General features: G+C 40.0%; 1 protein-coding gene across 4 annotated transcripts in view; it reads right to left on the bottom strand.

Annotated features, from left to right (window-relative positions):
- CADM2 (cell adhesion molecule 2) overlaps positions 1–17,674 on the bottom strand; it is a 365,029-nt gene that overhangs the window by 162,576 nt on the left and 184,779 nt on the right. For 3 of the 4 annotated variants that reach the window (XM_079974830.1, XM_079974829.1, XM_079974827.1), the window contains exon 2: positions 11,086–11,112. The exons of the other annotated variant lie outside the window; for it this stretch is intronic. In XM_079974830.1, the coding sequence (XP_079830956.1) occupies positions 11,086–11,112 (27 nt within the window). The remainder of the gene's footprint in view (positions 1–11,085; positions 11,113–17,674) is intronic. 4 annotated transcript variants of the gene reach the window in all.

Genomic DNA, 17,674 nt, shown 5'->3' on the forward strand with positions numbered 1-17,674 from the left:
GAGGCGGGAAATCTCTTCCCTTCCATTTTAAGCCTGATCTTCCTGTGGTGATAGATGATGATATACAGATAGACAGATGATAGATAGATAAATAGATAGATGATACAAAAGTTTATTTTATTTTTCATACAATGCCTTATGAGGACTTGATATAAAATGTGGAGTAGAATAACTAAATAACCAGCAATTTATCAATTTCCTAATCTTTGAGTGTGCATGGAAAGTGACAACATGGGAGCACAGGTGGCAGGAGAAGAGAGACACTAATGGTATCACATACAAGACCTATATTTGTCCATTCTTAGCAGGCTCACTTATGTTTCTATTTACATTTATAGTCACGGAAGTGCAGCTTCGGGGAACTTTAATTAGAAGACAGTTGCTCACCAGTTTATTTATTTATTTCATAAAATTTATGTATAACTTGAACGGAGTTTACAAAATGTTAAAACAATAAAATCAAGGGGGGATTCAACCATACTTTAAAACATACAGAAGATAAAATACTAAAATAGATCAAAATTTCCTCAACTTTCTGAGCATATGGGTAGGCTTGTCTAAACAATAATATTTTTAGCAGGTGCTGAAAGGAGTCTAGTTAAGGTGCCTGCTTGATATCAATAGGCAGGGATATTATAAATTTATGTTGATATTATGTTACTATCAATTTATAACTGTCTGTATTGTGTAGTCTTGCTTACTTGGGGTTGTGGAGTGTGTGTTTGTGTGAAAGACCATCACCAAGGTCTTTCTATGACTTTGGCTGGATAGGAAAATATTTTGGAAAAATCTTAGCGGGGAGGGGATGTATGGACAAGATTACAAGAGCCGAGTGGCATGCATACTTGCTTTTAACTTTAGTCTTCTGCATCTCTCTGCACATTACTGAAATGCTATAACATGGTTTTTGCTCCCAGTACTTCAAGGGTAGCCAATGTGCTGCCCTCCAGATGTCAGCATGGTCAATGGTCAGGGATGATGGAAGTTATAGCCTGACGACATCTGAAAGGCTACCTCTGCTATGGACATTCCAGCAATAATGCTGGTGGCAAAGCACAGAAAGCAACTTATTTGTCTCTTATATTGTTCCTATACCAGAATAATTTTTATAGCATATATGGCCTACCTCGTCATGGAGACCCAATCAGAAGTAACTGAATCAGTTGCAAAGTTTGTATTAGTGTTGTGTCCAAAAAACCTGCTCATTTTTCTCAACAAACATGCATAAATTAAAGAGGAAAAATTAAAATTATCAAATGAAGAAAATATCAGTGAAATTCACATTTGTGGGGTGCAAAAAAATGCACTTGCCTTAGTTTCAAGGTGGTTTCTTTTATTTCATTCTTATTTATTTCATGTATTTCCTTTATTTCATTCCATAAATAATCTATCAGGTGTTCTGTAGTCTGCTGCCTTCCTGGGTGCTCAAGTTTCCTGAAAGTCCCATGGCAATTTGAACTAGGTTTTCATGTAGGTATGGGAAAGCTGCCTAATAAGTGCCTGGCAGCTCCAATATCTTTATTTTATTAAAGGAGTCAGTGCACAGGAGCTCTGTATCCAGTCTCTTTGCTTCCTGTGCTTCAACTAAAGCTCAGTAGAATACCTCCCTTGAAGCGTTTTCAGATCAGGAAGCACAGGCAATCAGGGAGGTTGCAGAACACGGGAGAAACATTTAACGGGAAGGAAGAAAAACACACAGCACCCCGTGGCCTGCTCACAGTGTTCAAGTAAGCTCAACATCATACCCACCAAAGTTCTAAATAAATTCTAAAGTTCCCTGAGAATGAGACAAACAAATGCTTTTTCACAGAGAACAACTTTAGAGAATTTGGATGACTGATTTCAGCACTGCACTAGTTTGTATTCCAAGCTGCAAAGCAACCATAAAGCTATAAGCAACTATGTATTGATTTTTTTGTCTAATGGGCTTTCCTATATATTTTTTAGTTTCTTTCCCCCTCATATATGTGTATGGACTCAAATATTTGTTTTCAGAATGTGGAGGTCAGTGGACTATTAATAAATTTGAAGGTAATACTGTGTAAAGTCTAAAACTGCACAGCTAATGCTTAATAAAAAGGTACCAAAAGACTTCAGGTAACCCTACAGCATGCAGAACTACAAAACAATGTGTGTGGGGGGGATTAAGATGGGGACCCCAAAATATCCCCATGCACACAACTTGACAACTTGTTGGGAGGGGAGAATAGAATGGACTGTCCTGAATAGGACAGATCCAAAGAATTGTCTGGATAGGTTCCTTTCCTGATTAACACTGCAGAAGAGAGCTGGCCAGAGAGATCAATGAAGAAACCAAAAAGTTTAATGCACTAGACAAAGAAGTTCTATGGGGCCAGAGGGAGACACAGAGACAAGAAGGAAAAAGAAATGAGGGGGGAAAGCCCATTGGCTAGTGGTGATCACACATGGACAGGGAATGAAGGCTGAACTGTTGCCAAAGGAGAACTGTGTATTTGTGCAGAAATGAAACTAAGCAGCCAGAATGATAACAGAAACCCTTTACATTTCAGATTCATTGCAAGGCTTTATTTGGCTCCACTATTTCTTAGGGGGGGGGACGCGGGTGGTGCTGTGGGTAAAACCTCAGTGCCTAGGACTTGCTGATCGTAAGGTCGGTGGTTCAAATCCCCACAGCGGGGTGAGCTCCCGCCGTTCGGTCCCAGCTCCTGCCCACTTAGCAGTTCGAAAGCACCCCTAAGTGCAAGTAGATAAATAGGTACCGCTTTCTAGCGGGAAGGTAAATGGTGTTTCCATGTGCTGTGCTGGTGCTGGCTCGCCAGCTGCAGCTTTGTCACGCTGGCCACGTGACCCGGAAGTGTCCTTGGACGGCGCCGGCTCCCGGCCTCTTAAGCGAGATGAGCATGCAACCCTAGAGTCGGACACGACTGGCCCGTACGGGCAGGGGTACCTGTACCTGTATTTCTTAGGGATTAGTAAGGGACTAGTAAAATTAAATTCAGGACGTTGGTTTTGCATGGGATGTATGGAAAAACTTGTGGATGCAGTTATTGTAGATTTAGGAGCCATGCATATTTGTGACAAGGATTTTATCTAGAAATATTTGAATTACCTAGAAATATTTGAATACTTTGATTTTTTGGCCTTCTCTTTAGAGTATAATTTGGCTACTTGCTAGAATTTGCTGGAACTATTTTCTCTGCAGGCATCTTGTTCCTGTTGTCAACCAAAAAAATCACGAATGAAAATGTATGGTCTTAACTTCCACTCATACACTTAAGCCTAATAGCATTTTCCTGAATGTAATGTCTTCCACTGTAGTTACAAAGTGTAATTTATCATCTCTTAGTTTTCTTTATCTAAGCCGAACAGGGCAAAATGTTTTGGTCTCTGCTTGTAAACCTTATTCTGAATTCCTAAAACAATTTTAGTTTTTATTGTGAAGAAGGGTATGTGAATATGAACTTTTGACATGGTTTATCTCTGTGGATCATGGCACGAGTATAAGATTGACACAACTGTAATATGGTAGGAGACACTCCATGATATACCACATTTTTCTATCTTTAAGACGCCCCCATGTATAAGACGCCACCTATTTTGGAGGACTCAGATTTTAGAAAATGGGGAGGAGATGGAGTATAAGAGTATAAGACGCCCCCTAATTTCTGACATTATTTTTTAGGGGAAAAAAACTAGTCTTATACATGGAAAAATATGGTACTTTGGTGAACCTGGAATATCCAGCCTCCTGAAAAGTAGTCAGACATATTCTGAGTTCACCTACATCTAATCTAAAGATTAACACATGCAAATTTAGTTGCCAAGTACAGGATACTCAACTCCAATGGGATTCACCCACACAATTGGCAAGGTGATTTGAAGGCAGATAGGAAACAGAGATGACCCAGTTCTGATAACAGCCCAGTTTTCAGTCCTTTTCTCTCTAGAATGGGCAAGATGAGAAATGGGTAGGAACTCTGGGGAAGAGACAAGAATTGCTTATCTCAAGGCCCTTCCCTTCCCTACTATAAGGCATCAGCTAAAACATTATTAAAACCCCAGGTTTTCCAGTAGCTTTCAGCTCCAACAGGACAGCACTTACCCCAGTGCTCCACAAGACTCAGTACACGTCTGCTTTGCTTTAAGGATGGGTATATTTTCCTCCTGTCCCCCTCCACCTTCACCTATCCACTTCTAGTGTGGGTTTATGGCAAAACAGCCATGCCTATGTTTCTGTTGGCCTTTTAGAATAGTTTGAGAATATTTTTAATATTGCTTAGATGGTAACTTTGCTGTCTGAAGCAGCATTTATATATACCTTGTCTCTCCTAGGGTATATATAAATATAGCAAGCTTTCTTTATTCCTCAGTGCGGGAGCTTCTTGTGGGCATTAGGTTAAGGGTTAACACAGTGTTTCCCAACCTTGGGCCTCCAGCTGTTTTTGAACTACAATTCCCATCATCCCTGAGCACTGGTCTTGCTAGCTAGGGATGATGGGAGTTGTAGTCCAAAAACAGCTGGAGGCCCAAGGTTGGGAAACACTGGGTTAACACACATCCATAACAAGTGCACATCACAGCTCCAGCAAAAGATCCTAAACCTCTCAGCAGTGTGTATATGAACCTACAGGAGAGCTGGCTGTGCACATGTGAGTCCAAGTAACATTATAAACTAGTACAGCTTATGGCAACCAAAACTAGATACAATCTTCCAGAAGTGAGATTGTTAGTGCTTGGAACTAAAGGGTGGCTGTTTCAATATCCTATTACAAATTACTCAAGTAATACATTGAAATTATATTGCCATTGCCTTAGCTCAGAATGCTGCATGTCTTCTCAATCTTTCTTTGACTTTGCTATGGCTTTTAGCCTGGTGTCTTAGTGGGTTTCATTAACAAAATCATATTCCTGTCATGGACTGGCTGGATAGAGAGGAATGATGGGAGGAACCAGCTGGGGAACCACCAAGGGAAGAAGGCTGAGAGCCCAGGTATTGGTGGTGCGGCAACAATGAGTGGTCAAAGGGAGAAGACTGGGAAGAGGAGGTGTGGGAAGCTGAAGGGCTTAATGAGCTGGGAGAGTCTGTGGCAAACAAGCTCCCTTCTCCCTGGTCTGCCCAAACCAGAAGAGACATGAAGCGGGAGAAGCAAAGACAGGCACACAGGCACAGTCTCCAGTTGCTTGGGGGAAAACCCTGGAGATGAGGAGACATAGACAGCTGTGGGGAGTTGAGAGGCTTTAGTCTAGGCAACTGATCAATGGGGCAAGACCTATCAGGGATAGGTTCCTGTGCTCATTAGACCTGACACTCCACCAAGTCCGTGCAGATCCTGTTCTTGCTAATAAAGAGCAAACTAGCTAACAAAGAGCAAAGAGTGCACAGTGTGATTTACAGCTGGCTCGCTCCTGTCACTTCCCTTCTCTAAAACTCTGAATGAAATATGGAATAATATTGGTCTCTCAAGACTGATTCCTAAGGAACTCTACCAGATTGAAAGGTCGTTATCATGACCCATGACCTGGGGACCTTGCAGTATGTGGTGGCAGTTTGATGAAGTTCTGACAACTCACTTAGGGTGTGAGGTAGTGGGAGGGAATAATAACTAGAGTCTTCTTAGGAGCACTTCCATGTGATGTGGAATGACTGAAGGGGACCATCAGGTTTAGCATTTTTATGAGAATATTTTGTTCAACTTTGTATTTCTTTTTTTAAAGATTTTAATAGTTTATTACCTTTATTCAGAAAAGCTAATATTGCACAATTATCAGGAAATGCTGAGCCAGCCTGCCAACCCTGAACCAAACAAAAGTAAGGCATAATATTGCTTACATTGGCAGTGTGGCGTGCCAATCTGACGAATTTTAATAATTAATTTTTAAGTTGGAGGGGGTGAGGGAACCAGATGAAAAGGGACCCAGTAGGCTAAGACTGCCAGTGTGATGTGCATAAAAAGCACAGCAGTTGAAAGAAGCTTTTCAAGTTTGAAAGAGGTCAGTGGGGTACCACTGGGAACAAAGATGAGGTGCCCATGGCTTTATTATTATTATTTATAAAAGCCAGCTGGATGGTGGCACTAAAAGCAAAGTTTCTATCTTTACAAAAATTGATAGGCACAGTTGAAAGGAAAGACATCTAAATTGAAAATGAGTAAAATCACTCAGTATACTGTCTGATATACAATCTGCTAAATGGTGAATGGATACACGTAGAAATAATCATGATTATTAGACGAGACACATGAAGAGCAAGGATATTTGCCAAATGAAAAGGTGTTAAACTTATAATATTCTCAGCGGCAATACAAGAAACACAATATAAGCCAATGGGAGGCTGTATAGATAAATAGATATAGCATATGGACAGCAATAAGAAATTATGGAGTGTATTTACCATCAATCAGAGTCACTGTGAGTAAATGGGATTGTGCCAGGAAGATTTTCTCACATAGAGACAGGGAAATATTAACACCAGCCTAAGAACTGTATCCAAGAATTAGCTTCCCACTAATCTTAGCTTAGTTACAAGAAGCTTCACATCATTCTAGTACTTCAGCTGAAAAACTGAATTTATAATACTTCTACCTCACCATTCCTCCAAGAAGCTTTGTGTGGCCTAGTGTTTCCTATCCCAACTTGCATTTTTATCTTCACAATAACCTTGTTAGGCAGGCTAGGCTGATAAGATAGTTAAATGTCCAAAGCTACCTAGTGGGTTTGGCGCCTCAATACATATTTGGATGCAGCTTTCCCCAGGTCCAATCAAACATTCTAAAGACAGTATAACACACTGGCCCTGTTATTTAAGATTTCCATTCTTCTGTTGCATGAGCTAAACTGTTATCAGACCTGCTCTTCTGAAATATGGGTGCATGTTTTGGTGTGTCTATCACAAGCCCCTATTGTATTCTATTCATCTAAGTTACACCTTTCCTCCCTTTCCCCATGTCTACAGCACTTATCCCCAATAATTTCTCAATATTTTTAATGCACTGTATTGAAGAATGAGTGCACAACCACACATTAATAGCGCATCAAGGGTGGTGGCACTAAGGAACAAGGTAGTCTCTTAGCTCCACATAAATGATTGCATTTGCTATAGCAACACTATAACAATAAATACATAACTAGAGTGTACATTTTACTCCATACTTCTATTAACTGGAACATTTAAGATTCGGAATGTTTCTCTTACTTATCATCATTGGAAACAGCTACTACAAAGTACTTGAAAAGAATGAAGAGCAGTGAGGAGTGTTACTTAGGATTCATACAAGCATTATGACAAATCCATTTTCTACCTCTGACACACAGGGAGCTGCTAAAGCAAAGCATTTCAAAAGTTTTCTGAAAACTGTAGAGTTCAAGAGATGTCTAAGATTTTCCTCAGATTTAATAGCATTTATTGATTCAGAGCTATGAACTTGGGTCTAAGCAAGATTTTTTTTTATGTGGTTGTTTTTTTACAGGTTATGTTATTGCAATTGTAACCACAGTCTTCTTGTATCCTGCTATGACCTTTTGTTTCATTCTACTACTGTATGCTTTTGGTAAACATGGAGTAGGTCTTCCACCTTGTTGTTCCCCCTGCCCCCCCCCAAAAAAAAGACGGGCGGGTGGGAGAGTTTGGAGGTGAATTTGGGAGTTTATAAGCACACAACTTGCAGTGGTGTTAATACAATTCTTTAAGAGTTCTGTAACTTTACTGTAAAGTTCTGGAACTTACTAAATTTAAAGGCACTTTCTATCGCCTCAGGGATATAGCTGTGTGATCTCCAAATGTATCTCACACAGGGAAGAGCAAGGAAGCCCCCAACCAATGCCAGAGTTCTCTCCAAAAGTGCTGAACATTGGGAAGTTTAGAGGAAGGGTTGCAGCTTAGTAGTAGAGCATATTATTTGCATAGGTTTAAGGTTCAATCTCCAGGTAGGTGTGGGAAAGAACTTTGTCTGGAATCCTAGAGAGCCTTTAGCTCCACCATATTGAGATAGATGGATAAGCTAGATGGTTAAGATGTAGGAAGGCATCTTTTTATGCTGTTTCTATGCTACTTCAGGTGTAAGCTTTCTTCAGTTCCCAATCACAACAGACCAGCTCAAAGAAGCTTGATGAAGCTTACCTAGACAGTGAGTACCTTCAGGGCTGTTTTAAGCATATGCGGTGCCGGGTGCAAAGATCCACCTGGCACGCCCCTCCCCCCAGGTTGCCCAGTCCCAGGCGCACAGGAGGGCGGAGCCGGCTGGCCGCATCAGCATCTCGCTGGCTTGGTCGCCTCCGAACTCAAGGCACAGAGCCACCTGCAGCAGAAGAGCCCGCTGCGGCGCTCCAACTGACGGGCGGGCGGGCTCTTCCCTGGAACTCAACCCCGGACTCTCAGCCTGGCACCCCTGAGAGCCCAACACCCGAGTGCCCCGCACCCCTAGCGCCTATGGGTAAGACGTTTGTGCATTTACCACTGGGTAAATGAAGCTTCCTAAACCAGTCTCTTTGAGGATGTTCTCACAAATTACAAGTCCCTTATGAGCAAGGCAGAGAAATTTCCCTGAGACTTCATGTGTATGCTAGGCTCGACTCTCCAGGTTTTGAATGTACCATAATCTCCCAGGGCTATTCAGACTTCCCCCAAAAGCTGTTAATGAATAAGTGTGTATCAATCTGAACTTTCTCTATGGTTTCTATTACTGTAGATTGTGGCATGAGTAAAGGTTTGCATAAATACTATGTCACAAGATCAAGGTGTATGTGTAGTTGCTGCCTGCTTAATTTATATACTGTATTCTGTCACTTTCATTTCATGTAATAAACCAATATTTCTTTATTTATTTTGTATGAGAACTACTTGTGGCTATAAAGGGTAAACACATGTTCATAAGGAATCTATGCCATAACTCTAGCAAAAGATCCTAAACCTCTTGGAAGCGTGTGTATGGAGACAATGAATACAAAGAGTACTGGACACACATGTGGGTTCAGACACATATATTTTAACATGCTCTCTAGATGGATTACAGCTCTCATCAAACCCAGCCAATATGGCCAGTGACAATGAAAGTTGTTGATTCATAAGGGATGAATCCATCCCATCCAGCCCAGGAAGAATTTGTTCAGAATAAGTTTGGTTAGGATCATCATGTAAGCAGCTCCTGGAGACTGAAGACCCTGCTGCAATCTTTATGCAGTTAACAGGACCATACTAGCCTATCCAGTACCACAGTTTGCCCAAGCATTCTAAGGCATACTTTCACTGTTGACAATGGGGAGAAGGAAAACCATATGGCTAAAGACAGAAAAAAATCCTGAGGTGCACATCTCCTGTCAGAAAACAGGTACACATTACACATGTAGAATTAAGCAAGTAATTTGTAAAGAAACAGCTAGTTTTTGCCCAACAGTGGCTTAAACCAGCCGTGATGCTATAAAAACAATGTGTTTGATGCGTATGGGTGCCTAGGATATTTCTTATTTGCAAACTCAGTGTTTTGTTTTTTAAAAAATGCAGATCAAGATAGAAACCGGATGCAAACTCAGTGTGTGTGGGTTTTGTTGTTGTTGTTGTTTTAAAAAAATGCAGATCAAGTTAGAAACTGGATGGAACACACTTATGAATAAACATGCAAAACTGGCATGGTCTAGAAATAGAGAGATCTATCCAACCCTAAAAGCAAGTAACAATTAAATAGACTATTGTGTGCTATGTTGCCACAATAGAAATAAAAAATAACATGCAGTTCTGTATAGTCCTTCCACTAGGTTTCCTGTAACACAGTTACTGCTCCCTATCACAATCATTCCCAAGCATACCATCTGATAATTTCTAGAAAGGGAAAATAACTATGCTGCTGAAATCATCAATACTGTAAAAAGCCCTGGTTTATTTCTCCATTCAGAATTATCGAATGAAGTATAAGCAGTCCAAGTGGGGAATGTTAGCAATAATGTATGTTGAGAAGTGCAAGTACTTATATTAAATCTTTTCACCTGCATTAGTCAAGTAGTGAGGTTCATAGTTTGTTGCTGGATCTTTTAGTAATGATTAACAAGCCATCTAATACTCTATTGATTTCACTGAATTTACATTAACAGCACAATACTATACATGTCTACTTAGAAGTAAGTGGGTACAAGATTAAAGTCTTAATTTCTTGAATCAAAAACTCTGCAAAGTTAGGAAACATAATATTTTCCTCTAAGCTTGTTTGCCAATTTCCTGCAAAGCTGTGAGCTAAACTTCATAATTCAACCCCAATCTGAGGCTTGTATGCAGGGAGGGCCTGTCCCCATCTGATGTCACTGAATATCTGGATGTAGTGCAAGAATACCATTTTAGCCACATAAATGGGCTGCTGTCATGTCTGATCGAGGGAGAATCCCTGTTATTACAAAAAACGCACATCTCTCCCTCACTCCTTTATAGAGACTTCCTCCCTTTTCTCCCTCCCCACCCCTATCAGGATGATAGAAGCTTTGTTTATGGAAAATTCTCACTACCACAAGTGAATTATATTATAAGATTATTTCATATTATTCCTGGAAATAATGGTGCTTGCCATAGTTTTTGTGTTAGGTTCACGCTTTTCAATCCTTTCTACAATTTTACTGGCTTTCATTTCCCCCCATTATTATCCACAGTGTCATTTTTATGCAGATGATATCCAGATTTATTTATTTGATTTTTTTTTTTTAAAAAAATAAGCCTTCAACAAACAGAGCAGTCCTGTCTGATTGATGTTAAAAACTGAACAGCTCAGAAACTGCGTGATAATACAAATAAGATAGATACCATGAACTGGGGCTCTTTTTGCAATCTAATTATTCTAACTTGGCAGCAATCTCTTACAAACAGAAGAAGTTTTATATTTTGAGATAGGATTTGTCGTTCAGAAATTCACGAGAACTATGAATTATTTTCAGATAAAGACACGGTGAATAATTATATAGCTCAATTTCAAAATGATGAAAAATACCCATCTTCAGTTTTGCAAGCAAAGCATGCAAATTCAATAAATATATGCAGATCTATCTAATCTGCATAATTAATTGCAATCACAGTGGGATGTGTACTGCAAAGCCATGCAGCGTAAATCAAGAATGAAAGTGAAAACTCACCTTTAGCTTTGCTCTTTGTAGCAGCCACTGGGACCAAGGAAAAGATTGCAAGAGGAGAAGAGAACAGATAGGTTAGTCAGAAGCTCTGACTGAGAATACAAAGAAAGTTTCACTACTGAGTCGAGCGTAACAAAACCCAAATTCAAGTATCTGGTCTACTTATTTAGATCAGCTGGTATGATTTTTCCTGACCTATACCCTGCCAAGACAAACAAATTCAGTATTTTGAAATGCCCGTCAACGCCAGTTGTTTGAAAATAGATAATGGCAATGGCATTTACTATTAGCCACAAATTGTACTGTCAAAACAATTTGTAAAACAAAAAATAAAAATACATCTAAGGATGCAAAGATCTGTAGTACATCAATAGAACTTTTATATTGATCAGAATCAAATGGTTCCTTTGACAAATGTTTTCTTCCTTTCATTTAATTATTAAGAAAAAATAATACGAAAGTGTGCATTTTATAGTAAGGTTTCAAACATGATAGAACTCCAGGCAATTTGTTAGGAACTGGCCCAATGGTCCAAGTTCCAGGTTAATTGAACTGTGTCCTAGAGTTTCTTCTCCTCCATATTTTTTAAAAGGGTATTAAAAAAAGAAGAAATCCTTTGCTCCTGGGTACCTGGGCACATTACAAAATGCAGTGTTGGGAAAACTTTAGCCACCCACTATCTTAATTGTCCAAATTTCTGTAATAGGCCTGTCCCCCTTGTCCTTTAAGTACCTAGTAATACCCTTGTAGAACAGTATTTGGGCAGGATTTATGAGACCACCTGCTGACATCTATAAAATATACCTTTCATTCTTCAAATCACAGTTATTCAATTCTTTTAGTTTACAAAGCGTTGAGAAAGAACATAGACACTTTCAACTATGTTGCTTCTCCCAAGCTGAATCTGAACAGTCATGTTTGTCATATGATCTGGTGCAAAGGCAAGCACAATGCATGTCAGAGGACAAGAAACCCTAAAACCTATCCATATTTTAAATAAGATTATTTTTTGTGGTGATTTAAGTCATAGATTGTTTTTATTTAGGACTTAGCTATGGTAGGTTTGACTAATGAGCTTTTTTCTGGAAAGGTGGGCCACACAAGTCATATACACAGACATTATGGGAAAAGGGAAATAAAATAAAATACTCAGTACAGTGGAACCTCAGATTAAGAACTTAATTCGTTCTGGAGGTCCATTCTTAACCTGAAACTGTTCTTAACCTGAGGTACTACTTTAGCTAATGGGGCCTCCTGCTGCCACTGCGCCACCGACACAATTTCTGTTCTCATCCTGAAGCAAAGTTCTTAACCCGAGGTACTATTTCTGGGTTAGTGGAGTCTGTAACCTGAAGCGTCTGTAACCCGAGGTACAACTGTAGGTCTTTTAAATTCTCTAAAAGAACTCTCTCACATGCACCCAGTGGCGGAGAGCAGGAGTGGTTGGGCTGGCGTGCGTCCTGGGGGTGTGGTGTGCCACCTGAGGGCGTGGCACGCTCCCTGAGGGGGGTGGCATCCAGCGCGGGCAGGGGGGACAGCTGTGATAGCACCCCACCAGGATCGCGCTGCTGGGGGCGGTGTGCTTCCCCCGCACTCCTCTTCCTCTGCCAGTGCATGTACCAATGGGGCTGAATGCTGCACCCAACTTATGGCTTATCACTTTGGTCAAGGAATTGCATTTATTTTGTATAATGAGTAACATAGTATTCACTAGAAAAAGTGCTTATAGTATCTGTGGTGTGGTCATAACGTATGTCAGTAATGTATGAAGCTCTCATTACATAGAACTGAATGATCAGTAGGGACCTAACAGACTTCTGTTTCTTGTATCCCAGCATCAGTGACAGGTAGAGTATAGGGCGCCACAGAAATTTGAGACCCCAGGGTCCACCACTGCATGGATTCAACCTATTGTTACAAGCATGCTCTTTTCTGTAGTCCCAGGTGATGTTTTGAGGAACAATTTTGCTAAATTCTACCAGCTTGTATGTGGACTGCACTACACAAAATGAAATAAATAAATCTAGTTTAGGAGTTTCAACTAGGGCAGTGCTTATCAAACCATCTTATGTGCTGGATAGCAATTCCCATGCCACAATGTGTTAGGGACTGGTATCATTTTTGGGCCCTGAAGCATCCCACCTAACCTGGAGTGTAGTAGAGTCACCACAGATCGGCAGCCAATGGTTTGTGGACTGGCACCAGTCCACAGACCACCAATTTGAGTAGCACTGAATGAGGGCACTTACGTGTTAATGGCAGATGTTGTGCTAAATCTGTCCTCTACTATCTCAAATGTTTTATTTCTCTGCAAAAGAAGCTTCCATTTTTCTGCTCCGTTATTGGGGCATGGAATGTCATTAGAAATTAGGCAGATTTGGGGTTTTGAGCTAATCTTATTGTTGTGGGGAGGCCAAGTATGATGTATGTGTTTTCTTTCCAGTAAGCATTTCTGTAGCACTCTGCAGCTTTCCTGGCTGCCCACTGTTCCTGATCTGAAGAAGTCCCTTGGGAGGTTTTATCTCATTATGGGTTGTATTCAACATAGCACTAAGGTGATCACTCCATCAACTGCAAGTATTTCTCCTTACAATTGAAGATTCTGCCCTTCTCCTTTCTCCACACATCCTCTAAATCTGTTCTGGGGCTTCCCTCAACTCTCCAAAGCAGATTACGGGATGGTGTGGTGCACAGGTGCAGATATATCCCCCTGTGCTAGCACTAATCCCTGAGCTAGCCTAAGAATTCCATTGAACACCACCTTATTTATTCCCTGGAGCTTTGACTGAAATGCTCATACCTGGAAAGAGTGAAGATTGTGCACCACTGGTGAGACTATATAGAATGAAAGGACATTCAGCCAACACAAAAGTAAGGCAATTACATAAAAACAAACAAACTTGTACCCCACTCACGAGATTTCTTGGGTGGAATTTTATTTTTATTTTTTTAATTCTCTTTGATAATTTTCAACTGCTATTTCTACTTTCATTAATTGATGGACAGTGTTTAAAAATGCAGAATTTTTTTGTCACAGTATTAGTGGTTCTACAGGAAATCAGGATTACAAGTCGCTTGCTTTCAAAGTGCAGCTATGCATTCCTGTAACACGGAGGAAACAGAAGTACTACTGTATATTTAAACTGTGTTTTAGTATTGAAATACTACTAAAGTATGAACACTGCAGCAACAGAAGACCCTTTCAGACCTCTCTGATTGCAAACCTTTCATACCATAATCCTTTACTCAGAAGTTAGCTCCACTGAGTTCAATGAGACTTACTTCCAGATGAAGGAGCATGGGATTGCAGCTTCACTATACATCTTGCTTCTAGGCTAACCCTTCCACATAATTGCAAGTGCAAGGGTGGTGCTTTAGTACAATCCTCTGTTTGTGAAACCTGAATGCACGTTCAGCATAGGATTCTGCCATTTTATGATAATGTCAACATAATGTCATGCTTGGTGAATTGTGTCATGACATGTAGAGTATATGTTTGTGTCCAAAAAAAGAGGATAAAATATGAAGCTTTGGAAACGCTTGACCTGAATGTTGGACATTATCCATGAATAAAGGAAACACAAAAGAAAGATTGCAAATATAACTGGAATTAGGCCAGATAACAAGGCTTGTTAGCCCAATTATAATTCTCTGCATATTCAGTCTAAATGAACATTACTGTCATCTCTGCCATATAAATGTCATGTTCAATACTTGCAAATGTTTCAATTGATGGGCTGGTCAAACTGCAATTCAACTGTCAAAATTCACAGAGCAATCTAATTAGCTAGAAATGGTAATTAAATTTTTTTTTTCTGCAGAAATTGCTGATTTACATCAGGCCTCCACCCATATGATGTGTAAACAAGGAGACATTTTCACTGTAAACATTTAGAAACCTTTTTTCCACTGTTAAAAAAGAAAGAAAAAATATGTTTCCCATTAGCCTTCTTAGAATCCTGTTTGTGCAATGAACTTTTTCTGCTGTGTGCAGATGTTATGGTATCCATTACAGTTTTGTAAATATGAAACTATGAAATTGTCAGGTTGATGTCATAGGTGTACAGGTGCATTTGAATGGTTGACATATTTCAATGCAATTTCACTTTCATTTTATTAATCACTATGTTACTGAAATTACTACGGATTACTAATATATTAATTAGATGGGAGGCAGAAGAAATTTCTTGCTGTATAACACATTTGATGACTGGAGGATGCTAAATTTTGAATACTCTTCAAATATATCTCCACCCTTATGTCTTCCAATATATATATAAACTAGAATTATGATATATTTGTGTAGAAAACTGCCATACCTGTGAGGATGACAAAAGAACAGGACAAAAGGATGACAAAAGGCAAAATGGGAGTTTATTTTCCTTCTTTTCACTCTTGAAGCTCATATTCTCATCCATATTTATTTACCATGTTGTGCTCTTATAGTCATTGCAATGTGCAAGCTTGTACTGTGGTGTAGTGGTTAGAATGGCGGACTACGACCTGTGAGACAAGGGTTCAAATCCCCATTCAGCCATGAAGCTCGTTGGGTGATCTTGGGCGAGTCACTATCTCTCAACCTAATTACCTCACAGGGGAGGTAGCATGTGTGCCACCTTGAAATCCTTGGAGAAAAGTTGACATATACATGCTAGCATGAATTGGATGTCTTGGATGGCAATCTGTCATGGTTGCTTTAGTTGAGATTTCTGCATTGCAGGGAGTTGGAATAGGTGACCCTTGGAGTACCTTCCAACTCTAAGATTCTGTGACTTATTTAAAGGAGACTATCTGAATTTGTTGGACTACCCAAGAGAGAGTGAGAACTTTAAGTGGCTAGATAGCAATGCAAATCAGAGGAAATATATACCTTTCATAAACAGGTTCTCGGTATTCTTAAACTGTTCAGAATTAATTTGTTTATTTGAAACATTTAGATATCATTCTTTGTTTGATTCATATTTTGATTCAGATCTTACTCATCATAACAAATATAACGATAAAATGTTTGAAACACATTTAAATGTTATAAATGGGAAATGTCTGTAAATAAGAAATCTTTTTTTCTTTCAGTAATGGACCTGAGGTCCATCACTAAAAAAATATTGCAATCTCACTGTCAGGCAATCCCTTTAAGGCTGCAAACATGCAACACATTTTTCAGACTTGCATATAGTCTGATGCATATATAAGAATAAGCAGAATTACTTTGTTCTGTCCTGACAAATTGCATTCAACAGTGGAATTATTCTACTCATATCTCCGAGTATTACCTGGGAGCAAGCCTCACTGAACTCAGCTGAGCTTATTTTTGAGTAGAAATGTACATAATTATGCTATTTTCCTGATTTAGTTATCCAGTCAAACATTATCCAGTCAAACATGGCAGCAATTCCATCACCACCAATGTCACTAACTTTTAACTTTGAATTTTAACATTTTGCAATAGTGTACAGGGGCTGTTTAACAGTACTGTTTTAAGACATTGCTTTCATTAGTATATCACTCATATACTATGACACTCACATACTCACACAGGACCTTCACCACCCTCACTGGTTCTGATTTGAAGAAGAGGTTGAGCTGAGTATCGTCTGCAAACTGACGAACACCCAGTCCAAACCCCCTGATTATCTTTCCCAGCGACTTCATGTTCAAAAGCATGGGGGAGAGGACAGAGCCCCAAGGCACCCCACAAGTGAGAGCCCAGGGGTCCGAACACTCATCCCCCAACACCATTTTCTGGACATGGCCCACGAGGAAGGAGCGGAACCACTGTATAACAGTGCCCCCAGCTCCCAACTCCTCTAGACAGTCCAGAAGGATGTTATGGTTGATGGTATCAAAGGCCTCTGAGAGATGCAGCGGAACTAGGAAACAGCTTTCACCTTTGTCTCTAGTCCGCTGGAGATCATTGACCAGCGCAACCAAGGCAGTTTCAGTCCCATGATGAGGCCTGAATCCCGCTTGGGAGGGATCCAAATGGTCTGCATCCTCCAGGCGTACTTGGAGTTGTTCAGGGACCACCCACTCAGTCACCTTGCCCAAGAATGGAAGATTTGAAACTGGGCAATCGTTGGCCATATTGGCCGGGTCCAAAGATGGTTTTTTAAGAAGCAGTTTAATAACCACCTATTTCAGTGGGTTTGGGAAGGCTCCCTTACAGAGAGAAGCATTCACCACCCCACGGACCTCATCTCGCTTTTATGAGCCAGGAAGGGCAAGGATCAAGGAGACAGGTGGTTGGTTTAACTCATCCAAGCAGCCTTTCTACATCCTCGAAGCTGCTATCTGATTCCCATTTACCTGGAGTGCAAGCCTGTTAAATGCAATTGGATGTACTACTGAGTAGGCATGCATGGATGTTTGCAGACCATTTTACAGTTTATTTTATTTTATGCAACACAATGCTTTCACTTTACATTTCCCTCCAATCTTCCTCTGAATTTTCATACATCCTTATTGCAATTTATCAGAACACCCCCCCTGCAAACCAATTAGAATTGTATTCCACAATCTTTTTGTCAGTTTTTGATTTACTTTAAGTTGGTCTCACTGCCAAGTGCACTAGTTCTATTTGCAATGTTTTGCC

The sequence above is a fragment of the Podarcis cretensis genome (genome assembly GCF_951804945.1).
Source record: "Podarcis cretensis genome assembly, chromosome: 4".
Taxonomy (NCBI): domain Eukaryota; kingdom Metazoa; phylum Chordata; class Lepidosauria; order Squamata; family Lacertidae; genus Podarcis; species Podarcis cretensis.